At 41.7% G+C, this 26,226-nt stretch overlaps 1 protein-coding gene across 1 annotated transcript in view; it reads right to left on the reverse strand.

The window, feature by feature from the left end:
* PARD3B (par-3 family cell polarity regulator beta) overlaps positions 1-26,226 on the reverse strand; it is a 368,137-nt gene that overhangs the window by 43,005 nt on the left and 298,906 nt on the right. Inside the window, exon 21 of the mRNA XM_015289524.4 lies at positions 5,319-5,454. Coding sequence (XP_015145010.3) covers positions 5,319-5,454 — 136 coding nt within the window. The remainder of the gene's footprint in view (positions 1-5,318; positions 5,455-26,226) is intronic.

The following is a 26,226-nucleotide window of genomic DNA, read 5'->3' on the forward strand; positions in this document are numbered from 1 at the left end:
TATGAAAACTATGAGTTTGTCCTCAGAATCATCCCCCTGTGATTAAATAAGACCAAAAGCAGCCATGTGATGAGGTACCTTGTGGAAAAGATAACATGACGTACTTCTGGAATTCACAGAATATTCTAGGTTATAAACTGTACCAGTGGGCTTTGATAAGACGACATATGGCAGCAGAACCGTTTCCCCCTGGTAAACAAGATTGTGTACATAGTGTTAGCATGAAGACAGGAGCATTCCAGACTTCCCTCTGGTTCAATTTCATTATGCCAAATTCAACCTTTGTGTAAGTAGGAATGACTCCAAACAAGTATAAGAATCACTCATTATTACTAGTATTAATGGAGCTGAATTTGGCTCTCCTTGCATGTGCCATTTGGAATAGTTTATTTTGCACATGAGGTTTGGCAGGGATTTCTCTAAAATAATTTCCCCCAGAACCCATCCTCAAATCCAGCCTACAAATTTCAAAACATCTTTGCTTCCTTAGAACAGCTTTTTAGAATACAACCCAATCTGAAGCCTTCATCATACAGAGATAAGTAGAGACCATAAAAAGGTTTTGATTGGTGAGCTAATCATGCATCCTCATAAAACGCTTCAGATCATGTCAATTAATATGTCGTAAAACCATATACTCAAATACTTTTGATCCAGAGTTTCAAAGCAATTACATCCTAAGTCATTGTTTTTTTTTTCTTTCATTCTTTTTTTAAATTCAATGTTTTTTACGGACTGTAAGCTCAAAGTCTTGAATTCACAGCAGTTTCTGCTATATGGTTTCACAAAGTACATAAAATGATCACTTCTCCCATTGCACTAGAAGACAGGAATGTTGTTATTCTGGAAATTGGAATTTTGGTTTCTAACCATGATCCAACACAAATGTTAGTGTGATTTGGGAACACAACCTATTTGACATGCAGCGTCCTGAACTCGGATTTAATTGATCATGAAAAGTACAAACAAATCCTTATTCATCCTGAAAGTAAGCTTAGAACCCTTTGACACATTATGGAAAAATAATACAGTCCTAAACATTCCTTTCTTTCTTTCTTTTTTTTTTCTGTTTGATTCTTAGGCTTGGCTTCCTGCCAGGCACACAATAAAGTAGTTGGCCTTTAGCACAGACAGGCACGATTCTTCTTCCGTACTCTCAATTGGGAACTGACAAAACTCAGTACATCACAGATTTGTTTCAATCAAAATGTCCACAGCTAGTATCCAGAGGCAGATTTTCTTACATCTTTAGGCTACTTATCAGCTTACAAATCTGATTTGCAAATAAAAAAGCAGCTCTTAGAGCCACTTATTATGAAGTTTGGAACAACGAGGCTGATGTGGTCACTAACAGGTGAACTATTTGCAATGTGGCCTGTGTTACTCCTCAAATGTACACAGTAAGGATAGAATTTCAAGAATTTACTGCCACCCTGAAGGAAAGAACTGATGTTAAATAACTGGATTTGTACAAAGTCTGTAAGACAATCCAAGTAAATCCTCAAATACACGATTAATTCCTCATTATTTAAATGTTCTTAAATAGAAGAGTACATGCATACTTTGTAGCTTATCTTGACATCTCCTTCTCTATTTCTCATGATCTGTTGCTACACCACAACTCTAAATCCCTGAAAAGGAGTGTTTCATGAGAAGGCTCTCCAGCTCCTCGGGAGATTGCCTACATTTTTGCAGCTTACTGTGGTTCTCTCACTGTCTCGCCGATACTGCAGTATCCGGTAATACATATACAGATATATTAAGCTTTTTTCCTGTAGTCCCAGTGGATTTAGGATTAGGTTTGTATAGGATATTTTCATGAGTGCTTTCATTATTGATGTTCTGCTAAAACATCAACATGTACACACAAGTCTGAACTCTGTCTTCAGGTCATTACTTCCCAACAGACATCCTAGGCATCAGAAAATTTTAGGGTAATCTCACAGCATACTAACAACAACAGGCATCTTTTCTTCCCAAACAGCATTTACACATACCCTCACCCTAGCCTTTGGTTAACTAGATCTAGCTGGGATTTACTTTAAGCCTCGTGACCCACCCTGTAAAACCATGCCCATCATTTTTCTAGTTGTAAATCTGAAAAACAAGGTGGGGGTGGGGGAGAGGGAAGCAGGTGCAGAGGAGTCCAAAGGACGCAAAACTCAGCAACAAACCAAAGCACAAAGAAAGTGGAAATGAATTTTGAAGGATCTGACTCTATAGCACAGACAGCGCTGTGTACATGTGTCTGTTCATGGAGACAAACGAAACTGAATTATTCAGTTACTCAGAAAAAGAACAGACTGTGGGGAAGGGAGAGTAGAATGAAGGCGCAAGAGAGCAAAAAATTCATCCAGCAACAGATGAGAGGAACAGAAGAGGATTGGAAAATGGATACATGGGGGGAGAATGGATGATGAGAGAATAGCAGTCCTATTTAAAATGAATTTTTGACCTTATTTTTAAACATTTATGGATCCCAATTGCCTGTCATGAGATCATTTTGCCTTACAATGCTGGCTTTTTAGTCAGCTTTGCAGCTTAACTTGATTTATCCCACTTCAAAAAAAAAAGTAGATTGTTAGAAATACCCCTTCCATTAGAAATTCTGTCCCATTACAGTGTCAGCTAAAGGCCACTTGTCAATGTCAGCTTTATCAGATAGAGATTTGCCTCATGAGTTCTCAGATACTTTTTTGGAGGACAAGACCCAGTGTCCATTTCTGAGGCTGCTGATTTGTGACAGGATAGCGTCTTCTGAAATTATTCTCTGTTATTTCCCAGCTTATCTGCATGTTTCGTGAGATGGTGAGCAGTGATTACAGCAGCTGCTGTACATTAGAAAGAAATCATACAGAAAAGCTGGCTTAGGTAATACAATTGACTGACAAAAACAAGGAAAGAACGAACCGAGTATTAAAAGTAAATACAGAGACCCGGGATCTCCTTTCCAGCTGCAGCTTCCCTGGTGACATTACCTTCTGTGTGAAGCAAGAAAACCCGTACCAGAAGGTTTTCCTCCTCCCCAGCTGTCTATCGATTCTTTAAAGAAAGATCTGATGTCCTGAAGATTAGAGTAAGTTTTGATTTACAATTATGCAATTAGTCATCAACATGTGTCTTCACTGTTTGAGTAAAGATGGAAAAAATCAGCTGGTGTTCTGTCTGTATTACACTGTGCTTCTGAGGGTCAGCAGCCTGAGGCAGGTGACGTTGCTTAGAAAATACCTTGAGGACTCTCCTAGCAAGATGCTTTGAGACATTTGTTTTCCTTTGAATATTTCGATTCTAATTTTGATCCTTTGTTTTTGTTTGAATGGATTGATGTAACATATATTTTAAGGGTAAAATCACATGTCGGAGTAGAATGAAAGAAATTTCAGCCAGGAGTCAAAAGAGAACAAGCTATGGCCTCAGTATTTTAGAGGCTGAAAGGCTGCCTATGAAAGCCTGGCTGGGTGGATCAATGGATGATATTGTTGCAACGACGAGACCAGCAGTCTTTGAAATTTGTAAACCACTTCAATGAGAGAAACTGTTGCAGCAACAAACTTCGGTGTATTAAAGCCCTCAAGGTAAACTCCGATTTTTAAGCAGACTGCAATTCCTCACAACAAAAAATGTCAAAAATACTCTGTATTTGAAGGACTAAAAGAAACAATCCTGGTGCCACTATTATTAATCAGTTCAAGATTGAGATACTCAAAACTCCCTTTCAGCTGCTCTGATTAAGGACAACTTGCCTCATAGGAAAAGTAAAGCTTTGGAAATCAGTAATCTTGGGGTATTATACCTAATAGGAAAGGCTTAAAAAGGATTACCTGGAAGAAACCTTTGTGAATCTTAGGAAACTACACTGGGCCGTAAATATCAGCCTCCTCTGAGGATTAATAAAGCTTTATCAGTTTCAGATAAGAAGTAAAAAAACCCCTCAGTCTGCTGAAGAGGTACCACTAGGCCAGTCTGGGGCATCTGTGAGGACGCTTTACACACCACACAATTAAAACAGAAAGAAGCATTCGATGAATGCTCTCAGTCCAGTTTACAAAAGCTATTCAGAAGAAGAATGGCAAATTCGGGTCACAAAAATCTAAGGCAGTAGATTGAAGTTAACTTCTCAAAGGAAAGAATTATTTCACTGAAAGTGAATTTTTCAGCAACTGATTCAGATTAATATATACTTTCTCCGGGGGGGAGGGAAGGGGTGGGGTTTAATGAACAAATAAGGACAATGATTTGTGCAAAAACATTCCCCTTCGAACTTTATCTTTGAGACTGCAATAAAGTCTATAGTCTCACAAAGGTATTTTTTGCCTTACAATCCCAATCATTGAAGATTTCACTTCAGCATTTGCACCAGTAGTTTGGGGTACATTAAAAGCAATGTTAGCTCAAAGCCTAGGTGTATTAAGATTTTTAAGGTTTTTAATATATCGTGCCTTTTTTTAACTCAAATTTCAGATTTAGCATACATTGCACCACATCATTTTTGAATGCCAGTTGATTATAATTACTTGTAAAGAGAGTCCAACTCCGAAATCTGCTCAGGTGGAGCTCATGAGTGCCATAATTGTCATCCCTTAGACTACAGCTGTTGCATTTATTTAATACGTTAAAAGATCCAGCACTCTTGACTTAATTTCTGGTTCTACCACAGGTTACTCTTCAGCAGTGAGTAGATAATACATCTCTATGTAGTGAGAGTCCTAGATGTATAATCAGGAATACAGTATGCCTATAACTTTTGACTGCCATAGCAGTACACTGGTAAAACATTTTAAGATCTTTTGATGGATTAGGAGCAAATTATTCCACTTTTCACTTTATGGAAGTGACTGAGGATGTATCATAGCCCGATTGCTATTGTCCTGTGAGCAGAAAAAAGGGCAGGGTAGACATGCCTGTATTTCCTCCCTCTCATTTTGCAGCTAAGCACAGTGAGAGCCTGTTCTTCCAATGCTGTCGTTAACCCATGGAAACACCAGAGAAACTGCCAGAGTACCATAAAGCCTGCTGAAAAGCCTTGATGCTACCACACGTGACAAAGTTTAGCAAGGACTGCATATTTTGGACCTCAGGAGGGAGGAAGCCTGGGCCTAGACCAAAGGCAGTCAATAAGCACAGTATTCTCAGCCAAGTTTTCATGTTATCGGTGTTTTCTTGAGGTAGAAGGGTTGGCATTAAAGATTTCTCCAATTCTGTAAGCCCCCCAAATTCATGATAAACTGACATAGGATTTCTAGAAAATACAAATAAATCAGTTACTTCTACAAATCCTGAACACCACAACAGCCCTGTGCAGCACAGTGTGGACATACCCAACGGTGATCACAATCAGACAGCTGCGTTCGTCCTTCATCGTCCTCGTAGAAAGGTAAGCCCTCTCGCCTGGCCTGATGGTACTCCTTCCGTAACTTCTGGATTCGGTCAGCATTCCCACCACCTGCACAGCCACTGGGAAAGATAAAGGATGCTAAATAAAACTCATATATCTACACGTATTAAAAGAATTTTCAGATACCCACATGAGCACAAATGCAATGCCCACACCTGAGACAAATGGACCGTGAACATTTGACTCTTAATTTCCATAGCGCCCACTGGCTCACATCAGCCTTATTTTTGCTTTCCCATATTAAAAACTCCTAATTGCGAATTTGATCCCCCTTTTTAAAAAAGGCTGTCCCTGTCCAAAGAACTTAACAATTCCAGCGCAAGACAAGAGACAACAGATGGATGCAGACAGATGGGGGAGCACAAGGAAACTTTTAACATTCCTATGAGCAGCTATAAATGGCTATCATATTTTAATAATAATGATGATGATAAGCTGCCAGGAAAACGTTCCCTTTTGCTCCCATGCTAAATGTGGAATTTCCCTAAAATTACATTTGTTCAAGGTAAAGAATAGACAATCTTCACAGAGAAGCACAGAAAAAAGTTTAATCTCATAAAAGCAACCTCACTCCCAACTATACCAAGAACTAAAACATCAGCCGTGAATACAGAGGAGAGGCAAAAGAGATGGGAAAGCATGCTACTGAATTTTGACACCATCTTTTTAAAGGTAGTAATTAATCAATAATTTGACAAAGACTCACTTCTACGCTGGATACACTGCAAGCTGCCTTGGTAAAGGCTAGTTGAGTTGCTTATCAGAAGGATTAAAAAACAATCCTGAAAATGCCTAGGAATTCTAGTAGAATAAAATACAGGCACATGAAAAAGACTACATTAAAATTTCTCAGTCCTATTTCCAGCCCTACTCTAGCCAGCACTGGGAAGCACACCGACTGCGTGGCTCAGTAGCATTTACTGACATTCACAGGGAATTGGAGGATTTCTTTGTGGCAACTTCTAAACTCACACCGCTGTTGTTGCAGCACATATTCATACATTCTCTTAACGTCAGCTTTGCCACACCAGTAACAGGCGTTAGGGAACAGACTTATTCACATGAGCTCTGTGGAACATCCTGTCACACTGTACTCCACTAAGAGCTGGCCAAAATCTAGGTAAGCCTTCTGTATGAATTGCGTAGCAAATTGAATTTGGAAAGTACATAGAGAAGACTAGACATAAACCCATCAGTTAAAAAATGCATATTTTCTAATATCAAATAGCAATCTAGAATGGTGGATAAATTACTTCTGAAGTTAATTACCAATGGGGGGGAATCCCATGTAGGGTGTAAGTGCAACAGAGTATGCAGGGCTGGAAGTGTTTCCTGGCAGCACCAGTGTGTTTCCACAGAAAATCAAATGATTAAATTACTTGTCTTCCCTAGATCCCAAGCTACCCAGCCCCTCTATTCTACAAAGCCCCTGAGGTTTCAAGCTTCTCTGGCTGACTTACTGAGCTCTTCCAGAACACTGGACATTTTTCTTATCATCTGCCAAGACAGTGCGGAAAGCTTGCACAAACATCGTGGAGTACTGAAAAAAAACAGTACATTCCCTTTTCCCTACGATTCTTTCCACAGATAAATGCCTCTGTTCCTTGCATGAATGGCTGTCAAATAGCAGAGAACCATCTCCAGTTTGCAAAATACTCAGACTAAGGACTAGCTAATGGGGGATATCACTTAGAACAGTGAAGCTTGGCCCACTCTTCATGAGCAATACAATACCTGTGAAATCCCCAGACTTCCCTTGTGACTACAGATAAAGACTTTAATTAGAGCTGCTAGCATGCAGATAAGGCCCAAAGTGCAATGCTGTTCCTGTTGCTTTACCAATGCCATTACGTAAAGCTGCCTTAGCTGGCAGAAGGAAACGCTGAGATCCTCAACAACACGGCCAGTTTGATGAGCTGAGCTGGCTCCCCGCAGCTCTCTGCAAATGGAATCAGCATCTGTGGCCAGTGGCCTGGAGGACACATCCCCCTTCTACCTCCAGGTATTTTGGCTTAAGAGGTAAACTGAAGATACTGTAAGGTTTTTGTTTTGTTTTGTTTGTTTGTTTTTTAATGAAATTTGAGCTTGACTGACTAATTCCTGAAAAGTGTCAAGTATTGTGAGACAGTAACAGCAGCTTGTGCTCCATTCACTGCAGATCTCCCATAGGTGAACTTCCCTCTGCTTAGGCTCATCCAGCCAGCAAGTAGGTGTGGATCAAATGTAGAAATCAAGCTGATTTTATATGTATATGTAAAGGGTCTGACAGCTTTGTCATCGGTAAACCCCTCCCATACCACATAACAAGCACAAAACCTCACTATGAGCATGAGTAGGAACATCTGAATGAATGATAGCACCACATGGAAAGCATAATCTCTGTGGAAACAAGCAGCTCTGTGAAACCTGATTTCCTCTGCTCCTCTCCTGTGAGTTCTCCAACGTCCAGTGATGGGACTGAGTTCACACTGCAGAGCCTCTCCCCAGCACGGGCATTCATCTGGGCTCCTCCAGTAGGCTGTTCATTTTCATGAAGATTACAGTTTCTATCTTTTGAATGTCTAAACATCTGTCAAATCTGGTCAGAACTGGCCAGCAAGTTCGGGATTTGATAGGACGGTGGGAGTAGCAGAGTGGAAAGGGGAAGATCGGCTTCATTTTTTCAAGAAACAGTTAAAATGCCACATCTGATTTTTTCCTCCATCACCGTTTATAGGCACAAATGCAAAAGACATTGGCTGTTGAAAGAGCTGCATCTTTAGCTTACCATGAAAGTTTTACCCACTCCTGAGAAATGCGAGATGAATGTGATGCCCTGTGCAAGGCTCATGAAACAGTTCTGAATTTCAAGTTGGCTCCTGACAATTATGTGAATATATGAACCACATTCGAACTCACCAGATGAATTCAATCAGCACTGTGCAAATATCGCATACATAATCTATTAGTTTACCCCAAAGAAACTGAAGCATTGAATTCAAACAGAATGAAGTCATCAGTAATAAAAAAAAGAAACTGATAAGGCAATATTAAAAAAAAAAAACCAACACAATTTTCCAAGATTTGCGGAGAAGATCATACATTGACTGTAAACTATTCTCCCATCTGCCTATAAATACATAATTAAAAAATATTGGTTTGATCAGATAGCAGCTCTCAGACGGGGAAACAGCAAATGAATACCAGTTCAAACGTTTCGGATGCGTGACTACTTACAGTGACAGGAACCTGAACTTACAGAAGAAAAACAAAAACAACACTCCAACCAAAGTCAATTTATATTAAGGAGCCTTATTGAAGCTTTTATCCACCCTAGTAAGCCCCGCAGACAGATTTCTTTTATGGCAGCTTTACGTTTAATGCAGTACTCCCTCCTTTAGGAGATATAAATATCACAGCACTCGTGGTATCTACAGTAGTGCACAGCTCACCGCCCTGACACGGCTCCCTGCACTACACGGTCTTCAGAGAGCTGCACAACCACACAGGTGCCACTGGGCCCAGCATGCTCCCAGCCTCCGGCCAGGCCTTTCACTCATGGACTTCTCAGCCCCCTATTTCCCCCTTGCACATACTGCAAGGGTCTTTCTTTGGAAACAATAATTACAATAATAATAATAATAATAATCCCATTTTTCTGCCTTATACCTGAATTTGCCCAAGACAACATGAGTTCCAGCCTGCCCACTGTGACTGCAAGGAGCACTGCTGTGAAACGGCACAGGTGCCCCAAAACAAAATGGAACCTGCGCTTTGGCACAGACGTATCGTGAAGCTGTCTTTAACACTGCATAAAATAAGACTGTGAAATTCCATCCCGTCATCTCAGAAGGGCTCGATGAGGAAGCAAAACAGCAATAACATGATATTCTCAATATGACAAGTTATGTTTTTCTAAGAACCAAAACAGCAGCAGCATTTAATACAGATGGCTCAGGTTGTACACAATAAAATCTCCCCTCTATTCTCCCTCTGAGTAGCTAATCTGGATTTCAATCATTCAGGTTGAAAATGTCATTTTTTAAATTAATGACTTCTTACTGCAGCTCTCTAGATAGCTCAAAATTAAAAACAAGTGTTGCATGCACAGACTACGATGAACCACTTAAAGCTGTATATAAACATACATTTAAAGAGGCAATAAACATTTTGTTTCCAGTGGTTTTCCTAAAGCCATTAATATTGCACAGGGCTTTTTTGCCATCCACTTACTTCAATCACTGATTTCGCCCAGCTGACTGTCAGCCTCTAAACAAACTACTTGTGCTTCCATTTTTTTTTTTTTAAGAGTCTTTTAGTGAATTTTCCATTAACAAACAAACCCAATTTAATTCACAGACTCAAGAGAATGGACAATCTTTCATTCACAATTTGCTGTAAAATAAACCTAGTTTTATATCCTGAAGGGAACCTACTGGTCTGCCCACATATACTATGGAAGGGAGTCCAACAGAGCGTGTAAGAGAGTATTTCATTCAGGAGTTATAACAAATAAACATTCCAGTACGTTACTCTATCAGTTCCAGCCCTTGTTGTCCTACTCTGAAGTATTACTCTGCTTATGAAGATATTTCTGCAACCTCAACAGTAGGAAGGAATAAAGAGAATGGTGGAAAGCGACAAAAAGAAAATCAATGAGAAGACTGTAATTCTACAGTACTTCAGCTTTCATCTTTGTCAACCACAGAGAAAGAGAGTTTCGGAAGAAATGAACATTTGTTCATATGCACTTGAGTAAATGAACGATATTGCAACAAAAACCCTGTCAGAAATACCTCGTTGGCACCACTGATATTACCTTGTAAGTCTGAAAATCATCTGATACTCAGGCAGGGTCAACCTGGGTTTCAGCTACGCACACCCAGCTGGGGTTCCAGCTCAAGAGCCACGTCTCTCTAGTTACTGGATCCATGCAAATGATTTTACTGGTCTCCACAACACTTGCTTTCTTGGTGTGGGCAGAAATGTACACTGTGCATCCCAACTATGGACTTTATCAGTGTCAAAGGAGCCCCAGCAGGACACTTGACTAGGAAACCTGTGCAGGGTGGCTGGAAGGAAGACAGCGAGCACAGTCTCATTTAGACCCTTAGAAAGTATGTTTGGATGGGCTGCCTTGAGAAGCAATAGATGGATGTGATTTTCTCTATCCATAAGTATATAAATACAAAGCCAAGGATCACAGATAAACTACAAGAAACCAAACGACACTGAAGAAGCTATTTACATCTGTTTGAGTTTGTTTGAACTTGTATACTTAAGTCTCCGAGACTGTTTTACAGATACTCTGTATCTGCTTTACAATACTTAACAAAGTCATAACTGTCCTCCAGCCTAACATATGCTGTCACCTTTCAATTCTTTAGGCTAACATAAAAGCAGTACAACCACTAATGTCCAAAAGGTCAAAGACTCCTAGGGCAGCACATGACTACCATTTGTCTGGATGTAAAGTGAGTCCTACTGACCCTGTAACATCACCACTGACCCCTTGACATCAGGAGCTTACTGGAGAGAAAGAAGATGATATTCCTGGGTTCCTACCGATTTATTACAAAGAAAGAAGGAGGGTGAGCCTTGCATGATATGAATTAGCAAAGCCATTAACCTTTTCTTTCCCCAAATAGCTCATAATATGTTTATAGAACCCTCACCAGAGCTATGTGTAGACTGAGACCAACAGATTTGTATCACTTACAGTTTTTCCAAACTGTTTATAAAATACTTCTCAGTGGCTTGACATAAAGCATCCTTTTATGTTTCCCTCCTTTCACATGACATACAACACCTTTTCCTGTTTGCCATGGCAGATGGCCTAGACATTCATCTGAGCACCATCGTTTCAATCCAGGTCACTTCTCACCTCTATAACTCCCCTCTATAATCTATATACAGTTGGCCAGAACTAATGGGAAGTATAGCTTAATTTGTTGCTTTAGGGAAATAAAGTTGGCCCACTATGGTTTAACTCCACCTTAACAGCAGATATGCTGTGTGCTGCTCCAAGAAGGAAAGATGCTTTCTGGATAGCAGCCAGTTTGTCATCTTCACTTCAAAAGTTTTTCTTTCTTTCTTTCTTTTTTTCTTTTTTTCCCCCAGTGTTGTGCCTAATCAAAAAAGCAATCATCAGCTTTTAACTAATAACAACAGAAAAAAAGCTGCCTTCCAGTTTGGGCTGGTTAATGGCAATGCGTGTTTCTGGCAAGTGACCAGTTTATTGCTGTCTCGCTGATCTGAGATGCGCACACGTCTCCAAAGGGCTGGGTGAGCAGGGAGGTTAGAGACTCGGCTGCTGACAACCAAACCCTCTATAAACAATACACAATGAAAATAATGAAAACCAGATTTTCCTGGTATTTTCAGTAGCCTGTAGACAATGCAACAGTTTCTGGTTTCTTCGCTAAAGATGATATCAATTATGCCTTTTATCTATCACACAGATGTCACGTGTGAGGCATAATTGAGGGCCTTCTCTCCAAGGTAATTTCTTTTGGATTTACACGGCAAAGTACTTAAATTGCCTTTTTTGGCACTTTGTATTACAACACGACTTGGGAGGGGGTATTTCACTTTCCTGATGTAAAGCAGCTGGCATACTTACAATAGATAGGTCACATCAACAGACTGAGCAGATTTTCAGCCCTCCAACTCCATTTGCAGCAGCTCTTAACAATTCAACAAAGCAAACGCTGAATGCTAAACTCTTGTGTGGAAATGAAGCTCTATTCCTTAATGGCTATCACACCTGCCTACGACTGGCAGACAGTTTTTTCATTTGCAGACTCCTGCTTTTTTGCACTACAGTTTATTAAACCTACCGCTAAAGCTGAAATAATAAGTGCTCTACAGCCTTCCAATGAATTAACCATTCAAAAGTCCCTCTGGAATTCCCTTTAGCACACACAAAGCAAAAGCAGAGGGAGAGAAGGTGACAATTCACCACAGTCTTAATTTCTGTGCTCCCTTGTGAGGGAAGAGTGGAGGATCTGAGAATTTGCTCACAGCAGACGATGCTGTCCACATTCTAAAATGTATTTTGATGAAAACTACAAAGCCAGGAGTAACTATCTGTTTTCTCCCAGAAATTACCTCCAGAAGCTTCACACTGCTCTTTTTTTTTTTTGCATGTGTAAACACATGCAAATTTGTGCCATTGGCAGAGTGGCAGCAAGGAATGCTCTACGTGGGTTGCTGTAATGGTATCTGGCCCAGCTAGAATTAAGGCACAAACCTCAACTCCTATGTTTCTGTGTCTGTAATCCCATTGCAGATAAAGTTTATGTTAAGATTAATTCATTAATCCCATCTGCAAAGTATGATGGAAAGCCATAGATCTGAGTCAACACGTGTCCTTATTCTAAGGTTGGGTTGTGGATTTTTTTTTTTTTAATTTTTATTTTTCTGTGGTATTTGTAATGAATGATCACTATGAGGATAACATCAATCCAATATTAGGACTTTTACGGGAAAAAAAAAATACAGATGTGATTTATCTTTTTTAACTGTCAGCTGCATTTCTAAAGCGTTTAAGTCTGTAGCTTTCAGCGGCCTTTTGTCTTTCTGCCATGGCAGGAGTATCTTGGACAGCTGTAAGAGCTTTGTAAGCTATCTTTCTCAAAATCCATTAGCTAATTCAAGGAGTCTAATTAGAGCTGCCATTTTGATGGAGCATACTGAATGTTCTGTATAAACTAGTAACACCATCAATGTTTATTAAAAATTGCAAGAAGCAAAGCTCTCAGTTCCACACAAATATTAATGGACACAATACTTACTGAAATATAGACAGTGATACGTCTGCAGGAATACACACAGGTATAAAGTAACAATCCTGTGCGATGCGTTTATTCACAACAGCTAAAGGACGGAAGCAAAACCCAGGGACAACCTTATGCAAACTGTTGAAAATGGACTGGCTTCCATTTACGCTGTCCCTAAGCACATTAAAGGACGCAAAGAACGCTACAGATGATTTGTTTCTCGTGTTTTTCCTGAGCAGTGTGCTGACAATTTGGAGTGTATTTCGAGCTTACCTCAAGAATGCTCTCCAGCTGGAACTGCTTTATAGCTCCTCTTAAACTAGCCACTCCAATCACCACACTTTGTAGACATCCACACGTAGGGCAGTACTGCACTGTTTAAGTGCATCCAAAGATTCAAAGTGAATTTGCGCTGCGGAGCTAAAACTCAAATTCTGCTGTAGACAGCAACAAAATCAGTGAAAGGAGCCAGACATCTGGAGCAATGCTCGCCTACATTCTGCTCTGTAAGGGCCCAACTACAATAAAAAAGCAACTCTCAGGCAGTGATACAACACATGAAATACCGACCATTCTAAGAATCTATCGGAGACCTAATTAGGATAGGCTGTACAAGCACATAAGCCTTTTGGCTGCAGAAATAAAAAGTTTTCTGGCTACTTCACAGCTTCATTTTTAACTTGATACTTCATAAATGAACTGCAGAAAACCTCACATGTTACCATTTCAATCTGACGTACGCTTTCATACGCATCTAACAGTGCCTGGATTCTATTTATATGTACAACTGAATATACGTGCATAGAAAAATCATCGGATTTGTTACAGAAAGACAGCAGATGTTCTTATTAAGCCACTGGCACATGCAAGGTGAAGCATGGAAGCCTTATAAGGAAAACGTTTAACGTTCTAGCTACAAGATAAAGAAAAGCAAAGCTAACAAATTAAATTACTTCTCCCGTGCTTTACTAGCCATGAGCGCAAGGCTCAGCAAAATAAAAGCACTGCTGAGCAAGCCTGAATGACTCCTGCAACACACACAGCCTCGCACGGAGGGGAGCATAATCCATATGCACTTTTTGGATCATCCCAGCTTCGATATAAAGACCCAAAGTCCCCTTGTTCTGAGCGTATTCTGACATGACACACAGAGCATTGAGGAGACGTGCACAAGGAATGTTCTTCATTATATTTTCTACGCTGTAGTAGTGCGAGTGGGCTTAAAATTTTATGACAGTCTTATCACGGGGACAACCCTGAAGGGAAATTCATTTCAGCTCTCTTGATAGGGTAGCATTTCCAACTGATAACCGAGATCTGAGCAGTTTCACAGGAACACGCTCAAAAGTCAAAACAACAGTTACCACCAGCTTCTCTCAGGAATTATAAATGGCAAATCTAGCTTGTAGTTATTGCTCAACAGAAACTCTGCCAGATGCCGAAGCAGTTGATGGATTTTGCAAAGTTCTGCTGCCTTCAAGGCACCCTGCCCGCTCCAGCAGCACCTCCCTGCCCTCCCTCCTGGGCAGCCCATCACGCAGCTGGGCTCCGCACAGCACACTTGCTTTGCTCTCGTTTGCGCTGACTGGGGAGCGCACATTCCCTTCGGCTAGCTTTCATCAAAAGCTCTGCATCAACAGAATTAAACATTTTACAAGCCGAACTGTATTTCAGAGAAATATTTCTGCCCTCAAGGGCCTAAATTAGCAGTGTAACTTTATTACTTTTTATGACACAGCCCATGGAAGCTCTTGGACTTCCAGGCATGCACAGCTTCTCTCGCTCCTTCCTATTATGGCCGCAGCTGTGCTGCACCTTCAAAGGGCTCCCAGTTTTCTGCTTGAGGAAGCGGGGCTGGATTATTAGGTTTTGAGGGTGGAAGGTACAGAACCGTTCCTTTTCAGTACCTGTACTGAAAACCATTAAATCAAAATGGAAAAAAAGCAAAGTCACGGAATCTTCACGCTAGACACAGTCATTTCCTCACACATCTCACAGGCAGAGGAGGAGTAAGCCTGTACCTTGCATTTGGAATGTCCCAGACATGGCAAGTGTTCTGGTTCAGGCCCATGCCTAGGTCTGAATGATCCCTCTCCTTTCTTCCAAATGAAAAGGAAGCACCGTCCCTCATTCTCTGCGCTTCTCTATCTACATTTGCTCATGTGGTTTCAACCAGTGTGTTAAGAGAGACAACTTACAAATCCTTTCACATCTGTTTTCTCTTGCTTCATTCATTCTCTGCTCTCTCCCTGATGTTCTAAATTTTCCCTTCGTACTTTGCAGCTGAGGATGCCAATTTCCTCAGCCCCTCACCACTTCCCATACAAGTGCATCCCTGCCCGGAGGGCTGCTCTAGCACAGAAACACCTTCCTTGATGCATCTGGGTCAGCTCCATCTCCCAGAAGCATTTCCCAAAGCAGCTCACCAGTAAGCAATCAGACTGCTGATGGCTTGGGACACCCAACACCACTTCTTTCTTCCTGTATTGTTTCACATGCATGTGTTCATGTAAAACACATTAAGAGAGCATAAAGTTTGTAGCACCAAGGCATTAAAAGGAAAGACCTCCCTCTGCTTTGGCACCCACCCACTGCCCCCCATGCTGCCCTGACCCAGCTCCTCCCATACAACTTGCTTTGCTCTCCCTGGCCTCCTCTCTGTCCCTATACCTGTCCTTCCTCTCCACGGCATTTCTTAGGATTTTGCATTCACCTCAGCTCACCCTGTCCCTCACTGGAAGGTGGCTCACAAAGGCAAGGGGACACCCAGGGCCCCACATCCCTCAGTGCTGCATGGGAACATCCAGGCCCTACAGCCAGGAGAACCTACTGCTGGGAATGTCTCTGTAGGCTCCAGCAGTGCAGGGTTAGTGCTTTTGGTGAAGTCAAGTTTCCAGCTTCCAGCCAAGTTTCCATGCTGTGTGTGGGAAGTACTCTCAGTCTTATAATTTAGTCAAATTATCTGTGTTCAAAGGGTGGCAAAAGGCACAGTCTGGTACAAGACTGGGCTGTGTTCCCTTCCTAAATATAAAGCCCCTGTTTCGCAGTATGGAAAGACTACAGCTTCCTACTGAAAGAATCATATGCTTATTTTTACTGTTTAGATAGACAAAACAACCCCTCATCTTCTCCCTCCTGGCCCCCCAACACAGCTGTCACCATGTTCCAGCAAAATTCAGCTCCAGCACACCTCCTACATGAGTGTTTTCAACCCAAACGTTTGAAGGCTGGTTATTAACGGGAGGAAATAGAGTTTCCCAGTGGAAGTCAGGCCAACACTTTCCATTGTAACTGCAGCTGTATGGGTTAGTGTGGCTGACTCCAGCTCGCCTTCCAGGATACTGGCTCATAGCCCCCAGCTTGGTCTGCTGGCCCTGCAGGCAGCACGAAGCTGGCTCCTGGCTGCCCGAGGCCACTGCAAGCACCTGGAGGCACAGTCTGGTAAGGGCAGAGCTCCTCCTGCATGTGCTCCAGATTAAGCTGTAGTCAGCTTAATGAGAGACTTAATTGATGAGTGCTACTTCCTTCACTTGTCCATTAAGATAAGTACAGCGCATGGACATTTCAACCCATCAAAGATGAGAAAATGCATTAATTTTGGTTTTCTTAGAGCTGTTAATAAATCTGACACTGTCTGGCAGTTTTATTCATTTCCTACCATTTGACAGATACTGTGATCACAAGTTACTGAAGATGTTTTTCCTCTGAAACTATCACTCTGGTTAATACAAGACAGAAGGAAACTTTATGAAGGCACCAAGAAGCTGGTTGCTTTTATATTTAACTGTGTGATTGGTTTGTGAGCATCTCTTTATGTGATCAAAAAATAAAATCCACCTCGTGCTATTAAAAGTAGGAGTACACACGTTACAAATGATTGTATTGCAGCAAATCACGTCGTGTATTTATTAGCAAAAGTTTGTATTCCTCTTGTATAATCAGCCTGGCTTACTGTAAAAACTCCTGCAACTGTTTTCCTTCTCTTTTTCTCTCTCAAATTGACATTTGTATGGAATCAAGAAAAATCTTCCTTAATAATTTTTCATTACTAATGGATTTTTTTGGTATGTGTATTTGGGAGGAGGGAAGGCAAAGGGCAGGAAAAAGCAGCTTTAAGTGCTCTGCAAATGATCCTCCCGAATCTGGGCCTCATAAATCCTATCAAATGTTATATTTCATCAATAGACTGGAAAAGCTTTTTTCTCTGCAATGATGAAGCCTGGCTTTAAAATTTATGGTTTCATTTTAGAAATGGACTATAAAAAGAGTCTGACTTAGCTGTCTATCAGCCGTAGCTGACATTAGCAAGTTAGGTGTGGACTTCCTAAGTGTTATATGTATTTTTTATTTATATAGATGTACGTATGTACACACAGAGATATACGAGAACATGTATATCATTGTGGGCTTATGCATGTATAAATACACAGCTTTTTTTTTTGCCTTAAAAAAAAACATTTTCTTCCAATGCAAGAGGTATTCAGCAGATTAGATTGCAAAGTGATAAAAGCCTCTAGACCAGGGTTGGCTCTGAGATCTGCAGCAACACCAGCAAATTGCATTTTGCTGCCCAAATGATGGAGATAAAGTAGTTTATTTTGTTCTCATCTGTGGGGTGGTAAAATGCAATTCAGCACTGGCAAAGCAGGCTTCAGGGGGAGGCAGTGGAGATTTCCATAGGCTGGGGTGAGGGAAGAAGGGATGAGGGTGGGAACGAAGAAGAATTTTTAGGGTGGGGGAGGATGATCAGCGCAGGAGTGGGACCACTGCTGTTTGCTGGCCCATGCTGAGAGCACAGATTCTATTCCTGTTGCTGCCACCCCTGATGGGAGACGTGGGTGCAGCAGCTGCCTCCTGCAGTCACAAAAGCTTCCCCTGGCAGGGGCAGCTCCCTCAGGGGAGAGGAGGGGTTGGTCTGTCCTTTGCCCAAACACCCTCCATAGCTCCGCTCCCCTCAGACACTACCAAAACTGCAGGTCTGTGGCCAGGGACTGCTGCTTAGCTCTCCTGCACTACATAAGCCTCAACTGTAAATTTCGCATAGAAGCATTGGTGCTGCCCAAAATCCTCATGCCAGAACACTTGAAAAAACAAACCTGAAAATAACAAACAGATAAATGAGGTAAACACAAATGTAAAAACAAACACAAGGCTCTGCTCTCAGTGCAGGGCAGCGCACCTCTCCTTTTGCCAAGAAGAACCTTGTTTCTTAAGTCAGGCATTTAACGATGGATCATGTGAATACAACTATGATCATACTGCTAAAGCACTACCAGAAGCAAACAGAAGAACAGTTCATCTAAATCTCATGTGGATGTTTACCACTGCGTGTTGCGGTCCTTGCTGCTGGGCCCAGCTGTTAACACCAGATCGGTGGCAACTCAGAAAAACTCAAGAGGTCCTGTTCCTTGTTATAAAATGATGAGAAATCTCACCCTGGGGAACATGGCCCAAGGAATATTAAGGGGAATAGTATTCCCACAAGGGAATACTAAAAGCAAAGGCCTGGAAGATGAGGGGACAGTGGCTAATGGTTAATGCATTCTGAGCCAAGAACAAGTAACCAAAGCTTTCCTGGCATCGCCTCTATTCTGTAACAGGAACAAGATCAGTGCAGAAAGCAACCCCTCATTGATGCTGAGGATGCAGCACTGGCATCCCTGCTATATGCACTCAGGGTCCTGCAGAGGTGCCCCACTGCAGAGCCACTTTGGGCACAGCAGGAGCCCACTGCTCACGGCAGTCAGTGATGGCACAACAAGGGACACGCGTTTGTCTGGTATCATCAACCAGGGAAGCATGTACAGCAAGCACCACCTGTCTGCACTGGGCAACTCAATATGCAGGTACGCAAAGCACCATGCTTGCACTGATTTCTGGAAATTAGAGGAGCTGAAACTGCCTGTATTTTCACAAAAGCATATTTGTAATAACAAAGGGGAACTGTAGCATGCCTTGATCTACAGACAAGACATCTCTGGAATTCTATGTTTTTTACTGGAAGGAGGCACATTAGCTGTATCACATTATGTGAACACAAAGTACTTACAAAAAAGAAGATACTGAAACAAAATCTTGAAATGTTTCAGATTCATACTGGTTAATCCACTTTAACAATCAAAATCAGGACGCTAAAACAATGATGACACAACAGTGTTTTCAAGCACACACACACACACCCTACAGCAGACCAAGAGAGACTATTTGAGCAGCTACTTTCTTTCACAGCTTTCCCGTATATTTTTCTTTGAAGGTTTCAAAATAATCAAACAATTCAGCTTTCTCTACAACTCTTGGACTTTTCCAAACCTGAATTAACTCTTCTCTACACAAACCTTCCGCAAAGACGTTCCTGGCACGCTTCTATTTTTTAATCTTTTTCTTACTATTTATTAATTTATTCCCTTTTAAAGATCTTTTCATTTGACTCTTTTTCCTCAAGGATATATTTTTTTGTTATTCTTTTTGCTTTCTTTGCCTCCTTGTTTTTCTGTCTCTTCCCTGAGTCTTATCTCCAGCTTTTGTTTTTTCTTTCATGTTTTGCTTGAGCTCTTATGAAACTCTGACCTGTTTATAGCAAGAACCTACAGGGCTCAAGGGCTAATGTTTTACCCCTTACTCACCATCCTGTCTCTGGCTGCAGTCAACAGTAACCAGAATTCATCATCATCAATGGATTTTCACTGACATGCACTGTATTTGCTCACATAATGGCCCCACATATTGCCTTTGAAATGAGGGCGTGACCATTGCTGAGGTGTATTCCCAGGAGCCAGTAATTGGCATTGCTGCAGGACATGTTTGCTTAGCATTTTGGAGGCAGAAAAGCAGGCTTTGAGGTTCTTTTGGATAGTACTGTGCTCTCAGCAGAGCACATCGACATTAACCCAAGCAGTCACCTTTGGATTGCAGCAGGCCATCAGCAGGCTGGTTTGGAGTGCAGGGGGGAAGAGGCCCAAGTCTGCCTCTAAGAGGTCACCAAGCCCACAAGGGCACCGACCTTCCCAGCATCTGCAGTGAGGGCCAGGTTAATCACTGTGGGCTGGAGGGGCCTCACTCCAGCAGGAGAGATCACCTATATCTGCTGGATTTTTCCTGTGATGGTCAACGTCTGAAAGCCCCATGGGGGTGCATTACCACTCACTTAACCACAGAGACCAAGAGATTTTTCTTTCCCTTGCTCTTCAGCACTCAAGTATATTCCCCATTAATATACAGAATTACTCTTTTTTTTTTTCCATCTAATTCACTGCTCCCCATAGGATAGCAATTAAAATTGATTGATGAATACAACACATTTACAGGCAAAAACAGGACCAGAGAAGCCCACTCACCATCCTGTCCCTCACCAAGAGAGGGTGTGAGGCTTACTGAGCCATGACCCTCAGCTCTGCTCGCATGCAGCTCAGGAGCCAGAACGATTTCCACTCCGTGTCTCACTTATTTACCAAAGATATGGTCCCTTGGCTTTGAACACCTACACTGGGGCCCTCACTTCTAGTTTTGTGTTTCCACACAGCATCAGGCAATTCCATCCAGCCCTGCTGCTCAGCACCCCTGGCTGCAGGCGGCACCCGCAGGCCTCAGGCAGATGGGGGAATGCGAGGCCTTGCTTCTTGGGCCTCACCTGTGTGTCACCCTGAACATACCTCTGGATCTGACAAAGTCATGCCTCTCAGACAGATCAACAGATATCTGCTATCTGAGTTGTGGTTGCAGGGCTGGGACAGAGAGCACTCTGCCAGTCTACTTCTTACCACAGTGACAATAGCACTGTTCAGTGCTGTGTAGAGCAGTTGTGGAGACAGCAGCAAAGGACAACTCACCACATAGTCAGTCTTCACCCTCAATTCTGGTGCAGAAGCAGTCTATTTTGTGATCCTAGGAGAATACAGATGAAGCCAAGAGGCAAATTTCTTTTATGAAAATACATCAAGTTTCAGGGAAAACGGAATGTTACAATAATAAGTCTACAAAGTGTTATTTCTCAACTTCTAAGCTGTCATCATCTACAATGGCACAGCTGGTCTTCCAGCTAGTCCTGTCATTGCGCCATGCTGGCCACCAACAGAAGAGCCACATAGAAAAGAGTGCCCACAGCTCTGCCACTGCAACATGCTCTGCAGCAGCAGCTCTGTGCTCAGAGTTCAGAGAGATTCCCACTGTACTTGCTCAAGAATTTCTGAAATTTGTGAAGAGATTAGAGCCAAACTCCTGCTCTCACAGAGGTTAGGGAAAATAACAGAAAGTTGGTTAGTAGCTTTTAAACGTTAATCATGACTACTCACACTAAAACCTCACTGCACTGAAAAACAATCCATCCCCACAACAGCACACAGCATATAGTACGAAAATCTGCTTTTAAAATAGCCTAAAAACATTTTCTCCCAGGATTCCAGTGCCTAGATATAATTTTTTTTTGTTTCACAGAGGCTGTGCAACCATTCCTCCTCTTACATACAACTGCGCATATCAGTGTGTTAGTGACGCTTTTGCAAAGAGGGTTTGACAACAATAGAGAGTCCCCTGCCTGCTAAATAAGAAGTGACAACTCCATTTGAAAGCTGTCTCTGGATGTGTTTTATGTGCAGAAATTATCTGTGACAGTTCAGATCAAAATAGAGTTTTCATTTCATGTGGGAGGTAAATGGACGATAGAATAGGTTACTTTAAATGCTGTAGTCTAGTTCAATTAATGTTTCAGACTTTTTTTGTATGGATTTCTTCAGTATTCTGTGCTCTAAACTTTGGGGTAACATGACAAAAAAAGCTCATTTTGTCAATAGTTTGATGCAAAGAACAGACTAAAGTGGTTAACAAAAATGGTCATGTAGAAGTATGGCAAAAAAGCTCAAGTTACAGTAATCTGGCTGTGAAACTAATAAGTATAAAACAGAAAAGAAAATGTCACTTCGTCATTCTTTCAGAGAGAACCAAACACAGGAATCATTTCTGATTTCCCAGACTTCCCACCTCAATCAACAGAAATTTTGCCACTCTGATGGAAAGAGAACTTGCACATCACTCTTCTTTCTGAAGAACAGATATGAATCCACATGCTATCATTTGCTTTTCAAATAGCGCAACATAAATTTGCAGTTCCTAGCTTATGTAACAGTGACAATGACACACAATTTGTACTTTTTTTTTTTTTTTTCAAATGTCAGATCCAAAATATTGCTTTGGCCTCTGATATAAGGTTGCAGATTTTCATGTTTTCCAGAACATCATACCTGCTGTTTTTTTCAAAGATATGCCCCATTAAGTACCCGGCACGTTACCATATCGGAAATAAGACAGGATACAATATGAAAGCATTAATGATTTCATCTGTTCTTGTATCCTTTTATGTACTGTGGCAACTGCTGCTATCCTATCATACACAGTGACTACCACGTGTTACTTCCAACAGCTATAGCAATGAGGCGTACACCACTGAATTTATTTAAGTATGTATGTAATGCAAATGCAAACTGTCAAATCTCTACCCAGTAAACACAAACTCACATTTGTTACCTATAAATCGATTGGCTGTTTCCTGACCCATTTTAAAGAAACCTGTTTTCTGTGTGGTTGGGATCGCCTGCTGTTAGTTGAGCACAACTGTGACTCTGCTGGAAAGGTGGAAGGAAACTGCACTGACTTCAGTGCCCACAGCTTCCTAGAGATCTTTCAAAGTTGATGAGGAAACCAGTACTTCTTAACGGTGCTTTTCTGATGTCAGCACTCATTTTCACTGGGAGAGAAGTTACAAACCCACAAGTGAATGACTTCATCCAACTAGGGCCCACAAACTTAATATAATCTCATTTGTTTATGCCACATACTAAGCAATGTGCATTTTGACACAAATGCCAAACAGCATTTGTTCTTGGCGTGATTTTCAATTTCCACCCACTTGTAAGAGCAGGTGTCTATATGCATCATTTCTCAACCCCAGGAATAAGGAAAGCACTCACTTAGAAAGCACGTTAAAATCATTTTCCTAAAGGCAGGGGACAGTAATTTGATGTTCCATGGGCATCACAGAAAAAGAGACCACTTCTGTAAGTGTACTGTGCTACTAAAAACATGAACCCAGACAAAGCATTCAGAAGATATCAGACCTCAGTGTTTTCACTGACCAGAGACTGAATACTGGTAATCTTATTCCTCGGAGGCAGGTTGCAACACAAAAGGGAAATTAACATGTATCTGTGCACTGTGGTCTTCAAAAGGAAACCACCAGAACAATGAAGCTGCTCAGCTGTTTGGTGTATTTGCCATGGCTAATAGTAATGAGATAGCGGGCAGAGTGCAGATAAAAGGCTAGAAGGTATGAAGGAATACTGTTAATCATTTCCAAAGCCACACAGACACGTAAAAAATACCAGTACTTAGACTAATGAGTGTAAATTTGGGGAGGAATACCCGAGCACTTATCATATTTAGATTGATAACCTATTTGCAGTGATGCTCAAAGAGAGAGAGTGACTTCTGCCTGTTCAGCTCTGGAGCCTCAACATGTCACTAAGTGCGAGAGACCTTTCAAGCTCCGTAGCAAAGAGGTCAAAGCATCAGCACTGGTGCAGGCAGTGGTATTTACAGAGAAAAGGAGGAAAAGATCAATTCCTTCCCCCCAGTCCCCTTTACTCTCCATCTCCGAAGCAGCTGCTGCTTCAAGGTTGCCATTGTACACCACAGCATAAAATAACTGCCTCCTGCTCCTTTCCAAGTGAGGGACAGCAGAAAATGCCAAAGGAAGAAAACGGCACCTTATTCGGGCGAAGGGCTGCAGACTGTTTGCTTGTAATTTGGGTACTAACAATTCAGAACAATTAAGAGCTGCTGTGCTGCGCTGCCCTGCGGAGAGGGGGTGGGCTGCGGGCAGCCTCCCTGGGAGCAGCACAGGGGCAACCCACGTCCCTTGGCCAGCAGCACACTCAGGGCATACAAGTGCTCACTAAAGTGCTCTTTCAGCCAACTGAGCGTTGTGGTGACATCGACACAGAAAACAGCTGCAACCTCCTTCCCCACTGACAGAACACATTTTAAACCATCCCTCTGAAGGTGTGCTGTTGCTTGCCTTTTCAATTGCTAGGCTGCCTGACACTTGCACTGGAAAGATGTCCCATGCTTTAACTTACAGAGCCGGTCGCACAATAATTGGTTTCCATGCATTTTATGTAAATACCATAATGATCATTTGCAGTTGCCTTCCATTTACAAGGTAATAACCGTAACCAGGACTAAGTAGACATCAAAGCTTAAGGGTAGAAGTGTTTACAACAGATAAACTCCAGAGCTGAAGGACATTTTCCAGTTAATACTGGTTTGTGAAGCAATGCCCCTAAGATACTATTATGCTGAAAAAAACCCCACTATTTAAGATTAAAATTCAAGTGAATGGGGAAATTAAACCATAAATATGGGTCATCAGAGACTAAACAAAAAGATGATGTTTGAAGTGTTATAACACTAGCTGGCTCCTTCTTGTTTCTCTTCACTACCGTCAAGTCTCTGGAGGGAAGGGGTTACCATCTCCCCATGTGAGGATTCAGCTGAGGAGGTGACACAGGGGGAATGTCACAGTGTCACACTGACTGACTGCCACAGCAGTAAGGAACTGGAGAGAAACAAGAAAGGGAAATTAATTGAAGGGGACACTTACTGCTGTACAAGTATGGTAAATCTATTCAACTTTTAGCACCTTCTAATGGTATTTCACACACAAGCCTCTCCTCTTATCATAAGTTGTTGTGTTTTGTTTTTTTTCCTCTGCTTCAGTTTGATTTGGTAAAACGAAAAAGAAAAAAGAAAAACGAAGGCAGCTACTTGTTTTGCAGGCAGTTGGAGAGTATAAAATCTTTCATGCAATCACCTCCACTGCTTTCTAACAAATGGCCCCCAGACATTCAGGACATATCAGTGATAACAGAAGATAACCACTGCACTTACCTGAAGCAACATCATTTCCTCACGTCCCTCTGTCCTAATGAAAGACCTCACTTTCTCTCAGATGCAGGCCACAACAGTTAAAGACAAGTTACTTGTTTCATTCTTTACGAACACCGCTCTCCACAAAACAGTCACAATTCTCTTAGTCCATCCCAGGATCAATACAGGTACCTTGATCAATGTCAACAAATGATCTGTAGCTACATGGCCTGCCAGAGAAACCATTCATCAGCCCTTGCACGTGTGAGCTCCACGCGGTGCCAGGCCTCCTTCCAGGGATCTAAGGGCAGTCACAGAGGCCCAGAGTACATACCGACTTAACTACATCAGAAGAACTGAGCTGATGAAATAAGCATTTTCAGGGCATACAACGACCCCTTGCATTACTTTCCCTACCAGTGGACTTATTTGTGATCTTGGATTGAAAAAGCACATTTTAGAGATCGTCATCGACTGCATGCTCTGCACAGCTGTCAGACAATAATCACAATTATTCCCTTTTTATTCTGCATCCTGTTGCCTATTAAGCCATTTCCATCACATTTCTTCAGTCCTCCCAATATTTTTGTTAGCACAATATCGAGTGATTTTCAGCTTTTCAAACAACATCAATTCTTGGTTTTCTGTTGACTGTAAGCGCTGGTTCACGCTTCCGTCTATCCTTGCTGCCAGCAATAGTGCTTACTAAATACCTGGGTAACCTTTCACCAGCAGCATCTTGACCTCAGTAGGGAGCAAGCTCCTGAACTCTGTTTAAGAGCAGTTGGTTTATCCTGCTATTAGATGCTTGAACCCTCCTCAAGTAGGTTTCCATTGACTCACTCCCAGGTCAGATTTGTGGCCCTGTTAGATCTTACATTTTATATTATTTATATCTTCTATTGAGAGCTAAGTCATTTCACTGAAACAAAAGAACTAAGACTTGCAGTTTCCACTGCAAGTTGAACTGTGTGTTTTCACAGTTGGGCTAGACCTAGGCACTTAGCCTGGATGCAAGCAGTTAAACTTTCACTGTTCTTAAAAAATAGTGTGACCAGAAGCCAATAACTTATCTCAACAAAGTGAAAAGCCAGGGAAGAGCTTGCTGTGAGCTCACGTCATCACTTGGAATCTGAATGTGTGGACGCTCACACA

This window comes from Gallus gallus, chromosome 7 (assembly GCF_016699485.2).
Source record: "Gallus gallus isolate bGalGal1 chromosome 7, bGalGal1.mat.broiler.GRCg7b, whole genome shotgun sequence".
Taxonomy (NCBI): domain Eukaryota; kingdom Metazoa; phylum Chordata; class Aves; order Galliformes; family Phasianidae; genus Gallus; species Gallus gallus.